This window comes from Callorhinus ursinus, unplaced genomic scaffold (genome assembly GCF_003265705.2).
Source record: "Callorhinus ursinus isolate GAN/ISIS: 27379988/994484 unplaced genomic scaffold, GSC_fseal_2.0 scaffold13, whole genome shotgun sequence".
NCBI classification, from domain to species: domain Eukaryota; kingdom Metazoa; phylum Chordata; class Mammalia; order Carnivora; family Otariidae; genus Callorhinus; species Callorhinus ursinus.
Window position 1 is genome coordinate 18,916,560 of NW_027397075.1, and position 16,816 is coordinate 18,933,375.

At 36.1% G+C, this 16,816-nt stretch overlaps 1 protein-coding gene across 12 annotated transcripts in view; it reads right to left on the reverse strand.

The window, feature by feature from the left end:
• Positions 1-16,816, reverse strand: part of CDC42BPA (CDC42 binding protein kinase alpha) — a 351,347-nt gene that overhangs the window by 68,133 nt on the left and 266,398 nt on the right. For all 12 annotated transcript variants that reach the window (XR_012380514.1, XR_012380512.1, XR_012380513.1 and 9 more), the window contains 4 exons: positions 14,516-14,640; positions 2,983-3,088; positions 2,406-2,554; positions 776-867 (listed from right to left, as the gene is read on the reverse strand). Coding sequence is in view for 9 of the 12 variants with exons in the window: in XM_025877951.2 (XP_025733736.1) it covers positions 776-867; positions 2,406-2,554; positions 2,983-3,088; positions 14,516-14,640 (472 nt within the window). In the remaining 3 variants the exon portion in view is untranslated. The remainder of the gene's footprint in view (positions 1-775; positions 868-2,405; positions 2,555-2,982; positions 3,089-14,515; positions 14,641-16,816) is intronic.

Here is a 16,816-nt window from a genome sequence, read left to right on the forward strand (position 1 = left end):
CTCATGACCATGAGATCAAGAGTCAGATGCTCAACTGACTGAGCCACCAAGGTGCCCCAGGACAAAGAATTTCTAATAACTGCATATAAGAGATCCCTTCATTGAGAAAATAGAATTTGTTTTTATTAAATCTTCACATTCTTAATGCCCACATTATGGAAAAAAGTTTAAGTAAAGTTCCTGTAATAGCTGCCATGCACTCCAGAGTTACTTTTCACGTTAATGGAAACATGCTCAGGTAATGCTTTCAAGAAAATGGGAATAAATCCTGAGAAATCCCACAGGGTAAGCAGTTTTAAGAATAAACGTGGAAGAAAACAATGAAATGCCAGAACAGTTCATCACTGAATTGGTTTCTAATATGGGATTAGATTAATCTTTAGTTACTTCATACATTGTTTCCTCAACTACCCTGGAAGTGAATCCTACGACACTTGAAAAGAGTATAAAGTACACTATAAAAAGTATTTTCCCCCCAATCACAAAAATCTTATTTGTGAAATCAGCCACGGCACTGAAAAAACAGTCCAATTTATGACAAAGTGAGTTTTTCTGCTACCATGAAATCTTTAAACCATGTATATTAAGTACAACAAAATGACTGAAACCAGTCTAGCGAGTGTGTGTGTCAAATATGCGTATATATATCCATCAGTGACCGCCAGCGTGCTTAGTGTGAACAATTCTCTGACCTACACACGTTCGTGGATTCTTGGGTAATAAAATACATTCACAACAGAATAAGCCCTGATTGATGCAAAACACATTCTCATACCCTTTTCAGATCTAAGCTCTTCAGTGTCCTTTATCAGTTGTTCGATTTCTGAGAGTAGCTCCAAGTTCTTCTTCTCTGAATCTTTTAGTTTACTTCAATAAGGGGAAAAAAAAAAAGGAAAAATGTCATTATTTTTACTGCTGGTTAGTGAGCCATCCTACAGTACGTAGTTGGAGCTTCCTGGTTTAAATGTCAGTCACATCAGGTCAGGGAAGTGCAAAGCCACTGCAGGAAAGACAAATCCCGCCGGTCATCTACTGTTATATAAATAAAATTTCACTGCAACACAGCCAGACTCATTCATTCACAGACCGTCTCTGGCTGCTTTCACACAATAGCGCAGTTGACTAGCCAGAGGCAATACGGCCCACAAAGCCGAAAATATTTAGTATCTGGCCTTTTATAGAAAAAGATGCTGACCTGGAGCTAAATGATTAGATTTTAAAATGTCATAAAATCAAAGGTTAATTTAGGATTTTGTTAGACTCTTCCACAGAGAACCATGAAAGTGGAGCATTGTTATGAGTACATCTGTAGTTTCCAGTTTCATTCAGTCTGGTTTATGAGCGAATGTGCAAACGCCTGTGTCCCAGGCACGGGAAGGCAGCTCACATTTGTTCTACTTATGACACAGAGAATGACATTCAGTAGCTCTTTGTGTTAGGATCGACTCACATTCTCCAGAAAATGTTCTCTCAAATTTTCAATGTCATGCTAGCACATTTAAGCAAAGCATACTTAATTTATGTCTGGATTATTTATAACAAGAGTTTATAATTCAGTGGGATGCCAGGCAACCGCCCTCTAAGTGGATTCAAAACATTAACGATTACAGTTTCAGGACTAAGGCTTCACACCATTACAAACTGAAATTTATGGGACTATATTTCTTTTCATGATTGAATGCCTCTGGAACTCTGCTATTCCAGCACCAAATGGATTTTTCTACTTATATGTTGATTTGTAACACGGACTTTCTGTTGTTCCTCTATATCACCAACACTGACTTATTCTTGAACCATGGTTATATCCAATCCAATTAAGATTTTCATTTTATCACTTATTTATTCTACTGTGGCGATGAGGATTGAAGGAATGTATTTATCCAGTAATTGTCTCAGACTGTGGAGGATATACTTGTTTTAAAACATAAAAGAACATGAAGAAACAATTATAGAGAACCTTCATTTGTAAAAGATCTATGGTAGAGGCCCGAATTCCCAGACGACTGTATTTTGTTCTGAATATATGTTGCATTTTTATACTAATATGATACTCCTGAACAGGAGAGAATTTTGGATTTAATGGAACAGAATTTGAGAGTTAACTAAATTTTACAAGTAAGGGGAAAAATAAATAAAATATTAATTAGCACAATTAATTCTACTTTATGGACAAGTCAGAGGACTAGGCTTTCAGCTAGTCTGTTTTCTAAATACAGACAAGGTTGTATTAAAATCCCATCACTGCATACAAGGCTTGAAAGCATTTATTCATTTTCAAATATTCATAAATTTTTCTGGTCATTACTTAAAAAGGTGATAGGTATGAACTAAACAAGTAACTTCTCCCCAAATACTTTTGGACCAACTTAGAAATTATTCTAGTAAACTCTATCATTCAACCTTACCATTCTGTGATGATGTTAGCTGCTTTAACTTTATTCAGCTCTTCTTGGATGGCCTGCTTAGCTCTTATTTCTGCATCCAGGGCTGACTGCAACTCCAGCCTAGCTGACATATCCAGTTTTGCAAAACGACGCATTTTCCAGGGCATATCCTACCAAATAATATGACTGTTGTTAGCCCGATCCTATTTTTTCCTTAACATTTAAATTCAGTAATGCAAGTAAATTTAGAAACTACATAAAGCACTCTCTTTCTCTGACAACAGAATAGAACTGAAACACTGCTTCTGAAATTATATTATTTTCCATTAAATTCAGAAATAATTGTGGACCCACATATAAGGAGTTTATTTTCCATACTTATTACCAATAACGGATACCTATACAAAATTACAGTTAAGCAGTGATGTGTTATGATTTCCTAAACTGGCAAAGACTTAGACTAAGTGAATTCTCAAGAAAAACTTTACAGTGAGCTAAAGCCTAGACAAATTGATAGAAGTGCTGATTTATTATAGTGTGTTTGAGCCTCCCCTCCCACCCCATATGATAATTCTCCATGCAAAACAGCAGAGCTTACTGTTGCTCGTGCACCCAAGCTGGAATTTCTCAAAGCTTCCAACTCTTCTGTCATTTTAGAAGCTAAGGCCTGGAGATACCCTCGTGCATCCTTTTCATCACTGACCCTAGAATACATACACATACAAAGGACAAAAGTAACACAAACAGAAAAACTTCAGTGTGAGAGATATATTGTTTTTAAAGCCTCACACAAGAAATAAGTGAAATAAATGTTTTCTTTCAAAAGATCTACCACAGTACTACTGCCTGACAATAAGTGGGAAGAAGTTTACTGAACTGTTTCAGTTATCTATGAATTAAAGCTGGTCATGCTTAGGAAAGTTCAAATTACTTGTATCTGATAAATTAGTAAAATTTCGCCCTTGAACCACAGAGTATTCTTTTAATCTAACATTTAAAACACACATATTTACATTATTTCTAAAGAATATTAAGATTTCTAATTGGGTTCTGCCATTTTATCTTATGAAAACAAAATGCATCAGTTTTAAAACTGAAGTACCCTATATTTAGAAAGTTTAAAGTAAAATAGTCTGCAAAAATCAGGGCTGTACTGCAATAAAGCTCCTCTGTTTTCTAAAATGGTCAATAAAATACCAATCAAAAGGAAAAGGTTAAAGTCTTACTGAAGCTCATAACTGTCTTAAGACTATCTTTCTGATGTAACTATTATGATTCTATAAAAATGTTTTCAAATTCCATTCAATGACACACATTCTAAATTTCAGAATTTGTCTAAGAGAAAGTTTGTGTTTTGTTACGTCTTCAAAACAAGGGCAAGGCTAGGGTAAGGACTGCCAGCATATGACAATCCACAGCAGAAGGTCCTATCCCCAAGAAGAATGAAAACAATTAGTATACAGAAAGCTATAATTGGCATAAATTAAAAAAAAGGAATTGAAATTTGTAGTGCTTAGAAGTGTATTCTAATATACTCTGGGGAACACCATTTGCCTTTTGGAAGGCTGGCTGTTTTCATAAATACAATTCAGGCCACTGAATAGTAATGAGAAAAGCATACTTCAGGTAAATCAGTAAGTATCTGATGCATATAGCAAACTGAAATCTTGAACTTAGCTTTAGCATCTTTTAGAATTTAAACTCCTGAGGAGCCAAATTCATATATTTCTATCTATATATCTTAAAGAGGCCCTTTAAAAGGCATTTGGTTCTCTTTTCTCTCAGATGGGAAGGTGTACTGGAGGACAAGCAAAAGAATCTAACAATAAAAGCGATCCAATCATTATAAAAAGTTGCCCAGCCTAGTTCGTTACATATTTTTAGGCTCTATATACATGTATATATTTTTATTGCCTTTTAAGGGAAAATGGCTTTAGAAAATATTGTTTGTGTAGTGGGAGGCGGTTTCCTTTAAAATTCTTTAACTTTGGACACCACACATGACCATGACCTTTTGATTTAATCATCTGATCTACAGTATAAAGAATAAGTGAAGATGAAGGAAGATTACCTTTTTTTTTTTAGAGTACCAAGAAAGACACTTAAGAAAACTGTATTATCGTTTAAAGGGCCAGGCTAATCAGCCTCAACCAGCATTGCTTTAGTGCCTATCTACCCCAGCGATCTAGGCTTATGCACATTCCAGCCTGCTTCCATAACTCTGGAAAGCAATAAATTCTTGTACATGCCTTTCATGCTGTTTAACGTTTCAAATAAAAACCAATCTCTACCTCTGAAACAAATAATACATTATATGTTAAAAAAAAAAAAGATGATGATAGCAGGAAGGGAAGAATGAAGAGTGGGAAATTGGAGGGGGAGACGAACCATGACAGACTATAGACTCCGAGAAAGAAACTGAGGGTTCTAGAGGGGAGGGGGTGGGGAGATGGGTTACCCTGGTGATGGGTATTAAAGAGGGCACATAATGCATGGAGCACTGGGTGTTATATGCAAACAATGAATCATGGAACACTACATCAAAAACTAATGATGTAATGTATGGTGACTAACATAACATAATAAAAAAATAAATAAAATGGAAAAAAATAAAAAAAATAAAAACCAATCTCTTGTAATTTTCGTTTTATTTGCACGTTGAATACGTTCACATTCCCTGACCCATGTGGTCTCCCACTAAGTCTCAATTTTTTATTAAAGCTATGTCTATTTTCTTGGCTACAGAGAATTAATGAAGGGAAGGGTTTTAAAAGAAAAAGAAAAAAGACTGGGTCATTTACAAATTCCTGCCATTTAAATTCCACTGGGCCCTGGTCTGCTACAACAATTCCTTTTTAGAATCATTGCTATTTGTCTGTTTCCAACCTTGATCCTTGAAGTCTCACTTCCCTCCGACCAACACTGTCTTGCCCTTTTCTTCTAGGCCATCTGGATAAGCTGACTCATGCCCATTTTAACTTTTTTTTTTTTTTTTTTTAAGTTTTAGAGGCAAGTAAGTCCCTCATCTTTTCTTTGGCCAAGTCATTTAAATGTATTCCTCATCCCACATATATACAAATAATTACCTTCTTTTGAAAACAGCTTATGTTTTCAATTTCATCACTTCCACTGGCTGCTGTAAACATATACAGACGTTTTCTAATCCAGAAAGGTTCTTGTCCCAATTCCTCTCCCTATCGTTGTGATACAACCTGTATCTAATTACTCTAGTATTTAACCCCTCACTAACTCATACATACTTTCTGAGGTCTGATTTCTACCTCAACTATTTTGCTGAAACCACAGTTCATTCAAGTGACAAGTCAACTATAAAAAGCCAATTTCAATCTCTTTTGTTCTTCTGCCATAGCTAAACCCTCTACTCCCAAGCTCTTTCAAGTAATTAATGCAGAAATACTTATTAATACTGACTATTATGTAGGGCATAACAGAGAAGATCTAGAAGATAGTCCTTAAAACGTCAGGGAGGTAGGACATACACAGTAGAGTGACTAAGAACTTTGATTCTTGAGTCAAACAGACCTTGGTTCAAATCCTAACTCGCTGCTCACCAGCTCTAGGACTTGGGCTAAGTCATTTACCCACTTCTAGCTCTCTGCTATCTCACCTACAAAGTGGGGATAATAATCCTACCTCATAGGACTGTTGTAATAACTAAATGAAAATCCTGTACAAGTGAATTTTCAGCCCAAGCCTGGAACATACTATGTTGTAATCAGTATAAGCTACGACTATCCACAAAAGAAGATTAATGAATGAGGAATAGTTCAAATAATGTGAGGGAATTTAAATAAAGGGAAATAAAAGTGTTATTATTGAGACCCTTTGCCGATTATGAAAACACTTTCCTGGCTGCCCTCTACCTTCTATATGCTGCCCTCACCATATTATCCTTCTTTCTTTCCTCCTTAAAAAGATCTCAACAACTTCAATGGCTTTATTGACTAGGAATTAAATCCCCAAATTTATATGCTTTACCCTAACCTCTCTGTAATCTTTTCAAAAGCGTATTGGAACTCTGTACCCAGATGTCTCAGGAGGAGCCCAGACTCACCAACAAGCAAAATAACACAAACAAAATTGATTATATCTTCCCCAAAGTTGGTTCCTTCTCTGACTTTCCTACTTCAGTGGTATCATCATTTTCTTAATCTAACTCAGAATTTTAGAAAAACGAATTCTTCCTCATCTCCTGATCTTCCTTCATAATTAAGTCCTATAGATTCTTCTCATACAATGTTTTCTCCATTTGTTCACTTTTTCCCAAACTTCCCTCCACTTCACCCTGAACACCACTGTAGAGAGTTGTCTTCCTAATGCATCATCCAATCAATGCCATTATCCTTTGCAAAAACCCTCTCCTTCTTATAAATAAATAAAGTTTAAATTCCTACCCAATATTCATGGTAACTATACAGTAGTAACTTTACTAGTCTTATTTCCTACTATTGTTTTATATGAAATCTCCAATTCAGCCAACCTATGTATAGGACCCTTTATTAATCTCAGGGTTTTCAGAAAATGCATTATAGGTTCAAAGGATTACCCCCAACTTTCTCAAGCACCCAGTCTGAGGCAAATCTCCTCTACGCTCCCATAGGAAAATCAGTATTGTGTACTACATAGGGCAACTTACATTTAGGTCTTATAACTAATCTCCAGATCTGGTCACATTAGTTTTTAAACTTTTCAATGATACATGAAAAGTGGCTTAATGGCAAGGTACTATAGTTTATAGGCCATCCTACCTTGAATTATACCAGAAAAGTGCATTAGATGTGAGGAGAAGCATTTTATTTTATTTTTTTGGTGTGTGTTTATTTATTTATTTAATTATGTTATGTTAGTCACCATACAGTACATCATTAGTTTCTGATGTAGTGTTCCATGATTCATTGTTTGCGATTTTAAAAATCACTCTTATGGACTAGCTTATGATTCTGATCTTTCACTGTCATGTCATTTCAAAGAAAAAGTGGAGTATTCTGATGAGTCAATGGTGAGAAGAAAGGCCTCTGCTCTAACACAGTGAGGAGCAACAAGGTCTCCCTTCCCTAAAAGGTAGGTATTCTTTCATATGAAAGGGATATTTCATAGGAAAAGGCAGAGGGAGCCAAGTAAGATGACCATTAGCAATGCATCCAAGTAAGATCTTATTTACAATAGTGCTTGTTCTGTTTTAAAACTGTTACTTTGTCCAAAGGAAACACTTAAAATACTATATATCACAAGTTCCTAAAACCTTGTCTTGGCATCATTTCATTTTTTAAAGTTTTAACTTAAATTCTAGTTTGTAAACATACAGAGTAATACTAGTTTTGGGTATACAACATAGTGATTCAACAATTCCGTATGACAACCAGTGCTCATCCTGGTAAGTTCACTCCATAATCCCCATCACCTATTTCACTCAGCCCCCCCACCCATCTGGTAACCATCAGTTTCTTCTCTATAGGTAAGAGTCTGTTTCTTGGTTTGCCTCTCTTTTTTTCCTTTTGCTTGTTTTGTTTCTTAAATTCCACATACTAGTGAAATCACAGAGTATTGGTCTTTCTCTTACTGACTTATTTCACTTAGCAAAATACACTCTAGCTCCATCCATATTGTTGTAAATGGCAAGATTTCATTCTATTTTATGGCTGGGTAATATTCCATTGCATATACATATATACCACATTTTCTTTACCCATTCATCAATCAACAGACACTTGGGCTGTTTCCAAAATTGGGTACTGTGGATAATGCTGCTATAAACATAGGGGTTCAAGTATCCCTTTGAGTTAGTATTTTTATACTCTTTGGGTAAGTACCTAGTATCATGATTGCTGGATCACAGGGTATTCTGCATCTACTAAAATGATCATATGGATCTTGTCCTTTCTTTTATTACTGTGATGAATCATGTTGATGGAGTTGAGAACACCGAACCAACCCTGCAAGCTGGGAATAAATTCCACTTGACTGTGGTGAATGATTTTTTAAATGTATTGTTAGATTCAGTTTGCTAGTATTTTGTTAACAATTTTTGCAACTATGTTCATCAGAGATACTGGTCTGTAGTTCTCTTTTTTTGTGGTGTCTTAATATGGTTTTGGTAATGGTGGCCTCATAAAATGAATCTGGTAATTTTTCTTTTCTATTTTTGGAATATTTTGAGATGAATAGGTATTAATTCTTCTTTAAATGCTTGGTAGAATTTGCCTGTGAAGACATTTGGTCCTGGACTTCCGTTTGTTGGGAGTTTTTTTCATTACAGAGTTGATTTCTTTGCTGGTTATCAGTCTATGGAAATCTTCTATTTCTTCTTGTTTCAGTTTTGGTAATTTTATATGTTTCTAGGAATTTATTCATTTCTTCTAGGTTGTCCAATTGTTGGCATATAGTTTTTCATAATATTCTCTTACAATCTGTATTTCTGTGGTCTTGGTTGTTAGTTTTCTCTCTTGTTCATGACTTTATTTATTTGGGTCCTTACTCTTTTCTTTTTGGTAAGTCTGGCTAGAGCTTTGTCTATTTTAGTAAGTTTTTCAAAGAACCAGTTCCTGGTTTCATTGATCTATTGTTTTTAAAGCTTCCATATCAGGTATTTCTACTCTAATCTTTATTATTTCCTTCCATCTGCTGGCTCTAGGCTTTGTTTGTTGTTCTTTTTCTAGCTCCTTTAGTTTTAAGGTTAGGTTGTTTGAGATTTTTTTGGCTTCTTGAAGCAGGCCTGTGTTGTTATAAACTTCCCTCTTAGAACTGCTTTTGCTGCATCCCAGAGGTTTTAGACTGTTGTGTTTTCATTTGCATTGTTTCAATGTATTTTTTTTTATTTCTTCTTTTATTTCCTGGTTGTTTAGTAGTATGTTATTTAACCTCCAAGTATGTGTGGTCTTTGCAGATTTTTCCTTGTGGTTGACTTCCAGTTTCATAGCATTGTGGTCAGAAAAGGTACATGGTGACTTTGCCTTCTTGAATTTGTTGAGACCTGTTTTGTGGCCTTGTATGTGATCTATACTGGAGAATGCTCCCATGTGCACTTGGAAAGAATGTATATTCTGTTTTATTATGGAAGGTTCTGAATATATCTGTTATGTCCATCTGGTCCAGTGTATCATTCAAAGAAACTGTCTGCTTGTTGATGTTCTTTTTAGATGATCTGCCCATTGATATAAGTGGGGTGTTAAAGTCCCTTACTATTATTGTATTATTATTATTGATTAGTTCTTTTGTGTTTCCTATTGTTTTATGTATTTGGGTGCTCCAATGTCTGGTGCATATTTCTGACTGTTGTATCTTCCTGTTGGGACTGTCCCCATTATTATGACATAGTGCCCTTCTTTTGTCCCTTGTTACAGTCTTTGTTTTAAAGTCTACTTTGTCAAAAAAAAATAACAAAGTCTACTTTGTCCAATAGAAGTATTGCTACTCTGGCTTTCTTTTGACATCCATTTGCATGATAAATGTTCCTCCATCCCCTCACTTTTGATCTAGAGGTGTCTTCAGATTTAAAATGAGTCTCTTATAGGCAGCATATAGATAGACCTTGTTTATTTATCCATTCTGTCACCCTATGTCTTTTTGATTGGAGTAGTCCATTTATATCCAACGTAATTATTGATAGATATGTATTTATTGCCATTTCATTACTTGTTTTGTGGCTGTTTCTGAAATTTTTTTTCTGATCCTTTATTATCTTTCTCTTTCATGGTTTGCTGATTTTCTCTAGTGACATATTTGGATTTCTTTTTCTATTTTTTTGCATATTTATTAGTAGTTTTTGATATACGGTACCATTAGGTTTGTATTTACCTTTTCTGTATATAGCAGTCTACGTTAAGTTGACAGCTGTTTAAATCTGAACCCATTCTTTTCTCCTCTCCTCCCCATGTTTTAGGTGTATGTTATTATATTTCATATCCTTTTTTGTGAGTTCCTTGACTTTTTTTTTTTGCAAAAATATTCATTTTTACTGCTTTTGTGTTTCCTACCTTCGAATTGTCACTTTTGGTATCTCTTTTCCACTCAGAGTCTCCTTTAATATTTCTTGCAGGGCTGGTTTAGTGGTCGTGAACTCCTTTAGTTGTTGTTTGTCTGGAAAACTCTTTATCATCCTTCTATTCTGAATGAGAGTCTTGCTGGATAGAATATTCTTGGCTGCAGATTTTTCCCACTCCGCACTTTGAATATATCATACCACTCCCTTCTGGCTTGCGAAGTTTCTGTTGAAAAATCTCCTGCTAGCCTTATGGGTTTTCCTCTGTATGTTACTGACTTCTTTTGTCTTGCTGCTTTTAAGATTTTTTTATCACTTTATTTTGCAATTTAATCACAATCTGTCTTGGTGTGGGCCTGCTTTTGTTGATTTTGATGGGAGTTCTCTCTGCTTCCTAGATCTGCATGTTTGTTTCCTTCCCTAGATTAGGGAAGTTTTCAGCTATTATTTCTTCAAATACATTTTCTGCCCCCTTTTCTCACTCTTCTTACTCTGGGACTCCTAAAATACAAATGTTATTACATTTGATGGAATCACTGAGATCCCTAAGTCTATTTTCGTTTTGTGTAATTCTTCTTTCTTTTGTTCAGCTTCACTGGTTTGCATTAATTTGTCTTCTAGGTCATTAATTAATTCCTCTGCTTCTTCCAGCCTGCTGTTTATTGTAACAAGTGTGTTTCTAATCTTCTTTATTGCACTCTTTATCTCTAACGCTTTTAACTTTTATCTCTGTGGTAAGGGTCTCAGTGATGTCCTCCATTGTTTTCTAAAGTCCAGTATCTTTATGATCATAGCTTTAAATTCTCCATCAGACATATTACTTATATCTATTTTGCTTAGATCTCTGGCCGTGGCCTTATCTTGTTCTTTCACTTAGGATAAATTCTTCTGTCTTCTCATTTTGTCTAAGTCTCTGCCTTCTTCTATGTTAGAAAAGCCATTTATGTATCCTGCTCCTGAGAGTAATGGCCTTATGAAGAAGAGGGCATGTAGTGCCCAGGGCCTGGCATACGAGGGAATGTCTCCAGTGTGTGCTGCCTGGGCTCTGCTGTTGTGTCTGGTTGCTCTGTCCTTCAGGCCAGTCATCTACAGAGGCTCTCCTTGCCTGCTGTGGGAAGTGTTTGATCCCTGGCCTGAATGTGCTAAGTTTTCACTAGGTTTGCTTTGGTCTGCTTGTGAAATGAGACCCATCACCACCTCCACTGAAACTGAGGCCCTGTAAAACTCCCTGGTCAGGAGCCATGGTATGGGCAAGGGTTTGTGCTAGTCTTTTGGGGGAAGGGCCACCACACTACAGCTGAGGTGTGACTGAGAAGGGCAGTTCCACCAGTGCACCTGGGGGTGGGGCTTGGTGGAACCAAGTTACGCAGCCAGTATCCTCCCATAAGTGGCTCTGTGTTCCCTCTGTGGAGGGAAATGGTGTTGGCCAGCTCCTTTTGTTCTCAGAGAGGTCTCTCCATGAATGCTGTCTCTCTGGGCTGCATTCCAAGAAGAGCAAATAACCTCCCCACTGTGTGCCCCAAGCACTCTTCAAATTGCTGTTTCCACACCATCTGCCCCTGGGTTGTTTGCCTACCTTCTTTCCAAAAGCAGCATAGTACCCTCCAGGCTCTATTCCAGCCAAGCCTGCTGACCTTTAAAACTCCAGTCTTCAAGCCCTGCTGGTTCCAAGAACTCATGAAATTTAGTCCCTCTCATTTTCCAAGCCAATGGCTATGGGGAGATGTTCTCCTTGTGCATTCCCCTGTGTGCTCCTCTCTCTCTCTTGCCCTTCTCTGTGACCATGGCTACCTCTCCTCTGCAGTAGCCAGGATTCGTTTCTTCCCTAAACCACATCTCCACACTTCCTACCCTCTTCAATGTGGCCTCGTCTCTCCTTTTAATTTTGGAGTTTGTCAGCCTTCAGTTTAATTTAGTATTTAGTATGATTTGACAGTTATCTAGCTGTATTCGTGGGACAAGGTAAGCCTAGAACCCTTCTACTCCACCACCATCTTCCTGTCTCTGGCATCACTTCATTTTTTAATATACCAAGACTGAAAGAGTTGAAAGAGATTGAAACTCTTGACCTTTTTAAGTGTGGACAGAATGTCTCAGATTTAATATTCAAGTAGGTGAAAGGACTCAGATAACAGGGAGCATACCTTTTACTTTTATCCTACTAAGTATTTAATAATTATTATCTAACACATTAGCCCATTTTTTAAAAAGATTTTATTTATTTATTTAGAGAGAGCATAAGCAGGAGGAATGGTAGAGGGAGAGAGAGAGAGAATCTCGAGCAGACTCTGTGCTGAGCATGTGGAGCTCAACACCATGCTCAGTCTCACGACCCTGAGATCATGACCTGAGCGGAAACCAAGAGTCTTACATTTAACTGACTGAGACACACAGGTGCCCTAATATATTAGCCCATTTCTAAATAACAGCTTTTATGCAAACTGATTTGCTTGCATTCCTGGTTTCTTCTGCACATTTGACTTGAATGTGAAAAGCCTAAAATGAGTGTTTTGTGGTATCATGTAAAAACTTTCACCTTCATCCTTTCTACTAACCCTTTCCAGAGAGTCTACATTTTTAAAGCTTCTTTCCTTTACTAGAAGCACTTCCCATTCCATCTGAACCCACCATTCCTGTCGCTGGAAAATATCAGTGGTCTAGGAACTAGGGCTTTAGCCAGATCATCTTTTTCTTCTACAAAGTCATTTTCAGCAAATAGCTTAATTATACATTTGATTCCAAAATAATGGAGTTATAAATGAGTCATAATTTTTGATATTATAAGCGTGGGCTAAAGATTAGACTCATTTTGCTTCAAAAATGTAGACTTGATGACAAGGCATAAATTTAACATTAATGAACCATTAACTGTACTATACTGTTTAGGACACAACCAAATTTCCACAATTTGGGTATTTTCATTTAGATATGCACTGTATAGTCACATTCATAAACCAAAGATGAGTGAACACAGAGCTCTGTAGTTCAGTCTATAATCAAAATACTTGAGTCATTTGGGTAAGATCACTTAAAAAGAGTGTTTATCCACTTCTGATTTAAGATGGAGGGTATTAATCTGCAATAAGTAGGAAAATGGAAAAAATTAAGACTACAAGAAACTAAAATTCCCACCAAATGACTGGTCTATAGATCCATAAAGAAACCAGTTTTCATATAAATTAAACACCCATGATGTGCCAAAAAGAACAAAAAAGTTGAAAAGTAAATATAAAAATTTAGAAAATATGTTTTCCTTAGAAAATAAAGTCCCTGGGGGCGCCTGGGTGGCTCAGTCATTAAGTGTCTGCCTTCGGCTCAGGTCATGATCCCATGGTCCTGGGATTGAGCCCTCCATCGGGCTCCCTGCTCCATGGGAAAGCCTGCTTCTCCCTCTCCCACTCCCCCTGCTTGTGTTCCCTCTCTTGTTGTGTCTCTCTGTCAAATAAATAAATAAAATCTTTAACAAACAAAGAAAATAAAGTCTCTGTTGGATTCAACTTTCTTCATGTTTTATAAAAATATACGCATTATAAAAATATATTTTTATAAATGCCAGAAATATTTAATGAAATAATTAATGTGTAAAGTTCCTAAGGTAATTCATTCTACATTGAATTCTAAGAGCTTAGAGAATAGTTAATAAAATGAAGCTGTAATCATGTAAGTTTTTATGATGACATGTGCATCAATCTGTTGTAATTATGAAAGAAAATGATAGCACATCTTTAGGTTCAAAATTTTTCTCCAGGCTGTTTCTTAAAATAATCACAAATACAGCAATTTTGGTCTTAGAAAGGAACCTATAGCTAGTGAATGAGTTTCTTCAGTTCTTTAAGGACTGTCTTAAAATAACATTTCCTTTTCTTAGAAATAACAGCTTTCAATGAAGCTGTGGAAATCTGACATGATACTTGCTGCAGTTGGGGAAAAGAGGAACATTAGAGAAAATATAGAAGGATGCAGATCAATAATAAATAACAGGTCAGTAATAAAATTATGTTCTTAAGGGAAACTTATTTTTTCAAAGCAAAAAAGTAAGGAAAAAAAACATGTTAGTAGCCTTTTGGAATTCATGCAAACTTGGCCACATGTTCAAATCACCCACAAAAACACATTTAAAAAGAGTACTCACCACTGAATTATTTCTGTGATTTGGGCTTCCCAATGTGCAACTGATTCTTTCTTGTCTGCTAGGTCTTTTACCTCTTCTTCTAACTGCTGGTTGCGCATACTTAAGTTCTCAAACAAAGTGGTGAGCTGAAAGGCAGTTTTAAGATACTTAAAGACGTATGTGACTTTTAGGAACAGGAATGCAAGGTGCTCAGATGCAACTTGTTAGAGCTGCTTACTTACCATATTCCACTAAAAAATGCTTGTCTTCCTGATTTCTTCTTATTATATACCCTTCTGGTCATTGAATTTGGAAATATCAAGTATTCTGAATTCTCCTCTGCCTTTGCTTTCCCTTACTCCCTACACTGAATTGCTTCCATTTGTGAACATTCTCCAGTTGCCTGAAGACTACTCAGGTTCTACTGGTAACATCTCTCATTTTTTGTTTTTTTGTTTGTTTTGTTTTTTGGGGGGGTTTGTAAATGTCTCCATGTCATCTTTTTAAAATAAAATCTTACAAAGTATTTCAAGGATATGCAAAAATGGACAGTATAAATTAATTCCCATGAGCCCACAGCCAACTTCAACAATTACCACTTCAATGCCAGTCATTGCATTTGTATCCTGTCTTCTTACCTCTTCCTCCTGAATTATTCCGAAGTGAATACCAGACATCTATAATTTTACCCATATATATTTCTGTGTATATCTCCTGCAAATAAGGCTCTCTCTTTCAAAAGATAACATTATCATACTTAAAAAATTTAATGAGTTTCCTTATATCATCACATAGGTAGTAACTGTTCAAATTTCAAGGTATCTCAAAATATCAAAAAGCTTAACAGTTTATTAAACTGAATTGTGATACCAACAAGTAACCACAGCCTAATGGTTCCTATATCTTTTGTCTCTTATTTATAGGCTCTTAGTCCAGTCAGGCCCCTATACTAGAATACAAGAGGCTGGGTAGTTTAAGTATGAAACATTTATTTCTCACAGTCTGGATGCTAGAGAGTCCAAGATCAAGGTGCCAGCAGATTCAGTGTCTGGTGAGATCTGCTCTTGGTTCACAGGTGGCTGTCTTCTGGCTGCCATCCTCAGAGGGTGGGAGGTGTGAGTGGGCTCTCCAGGGTTGCTTTCATAAGGATAATAATACCACCACGAGGGTGCCACCTCACAACTTAATCACCTCCCAAAGGCAGCACCTCCTCCTACAATCACACTTGGGGATAGGTTTCAACATGTGAATTTTGGAGGGCCACAAATATTCTGTCCATAGCAGTTCCCCTCCAGCACTTTTATTTTTCTTGTAATTTATTTGTTAAAGAAAATAGGTTGTTTGTCCTGCAGAGTTTTCTATAGTCTCAATTTCTGCTTTCATTTCTGAAAGACGTTTTTTGTCATATAGGACATTCCAGGTTGGCAATTATTATCCTCTAGCACTTTGAAAATGGCATTCCTTTTTAGTCCATGTTTTGATTCCTTTTTGGAAATCCATTTTTTTTTCTGTTGGGAAGTTAACTTTCAGTTTAACTTTTGCTCATTTGAATATAATGTGACTTTCTTCTCTGGTTGCTTTTAGGATTCTCCTTGGTTGCTGGTTTTCAGCAGTTTTTCTATGATGTCCCTAAGTGGGATTTAATTTCTATTTATCACCTTTAGGATTTGTGGCATTTCCTGAATTTGTACCTAAATGTTTCTCATAGGTTTTGGAAAATTATGGGCCATTAATTCCTCAAATACTGCTTCTGCCACAGTCTATCGATCCTCTCCACCTGGGAGAGCAAGTATTTGTATGTAAGATCTTTTCAACACGTCCCCTTGGTCTCTGTCCTCTTTTATGTATTTCCATCTTTTCAATTAATCTCTACCCATACTTTAGTCTGAAATTTTTTTATTTATATACTCTTTTCTTCAGCTCTTTCCAGTCTGTTGTTAAAATCTATTCGGTATTTTGGTTATTTTAGTTTTTACTTCTAGAAGTTCTATTTGACTCTCTTGTATACACTCCAGTTGTCTGCTGAAATTCTTCATGTTTTAAATTTTCTATCACACAATTATTATAAAATTTCATTTATGGAAATTCTGATGGGAATCCCTGTGGGCTTGCTTATACAGACTGCATAGTTTTTTTTTTTCTTTCCTTATTTTGTTTTTGCTATTTTATTTTTACTCTTGGTTTTCAGTGATTTAGTTGTATCTCTTGGTATGCATGGTAATTGTTTTAATATATGCCACACATTTTGCATAAAAATTTTAGAGGTAATTTGAGGATCTGTATATAGTATCTTCCTCCAGAAAGTATTTACCTTTACTTCTG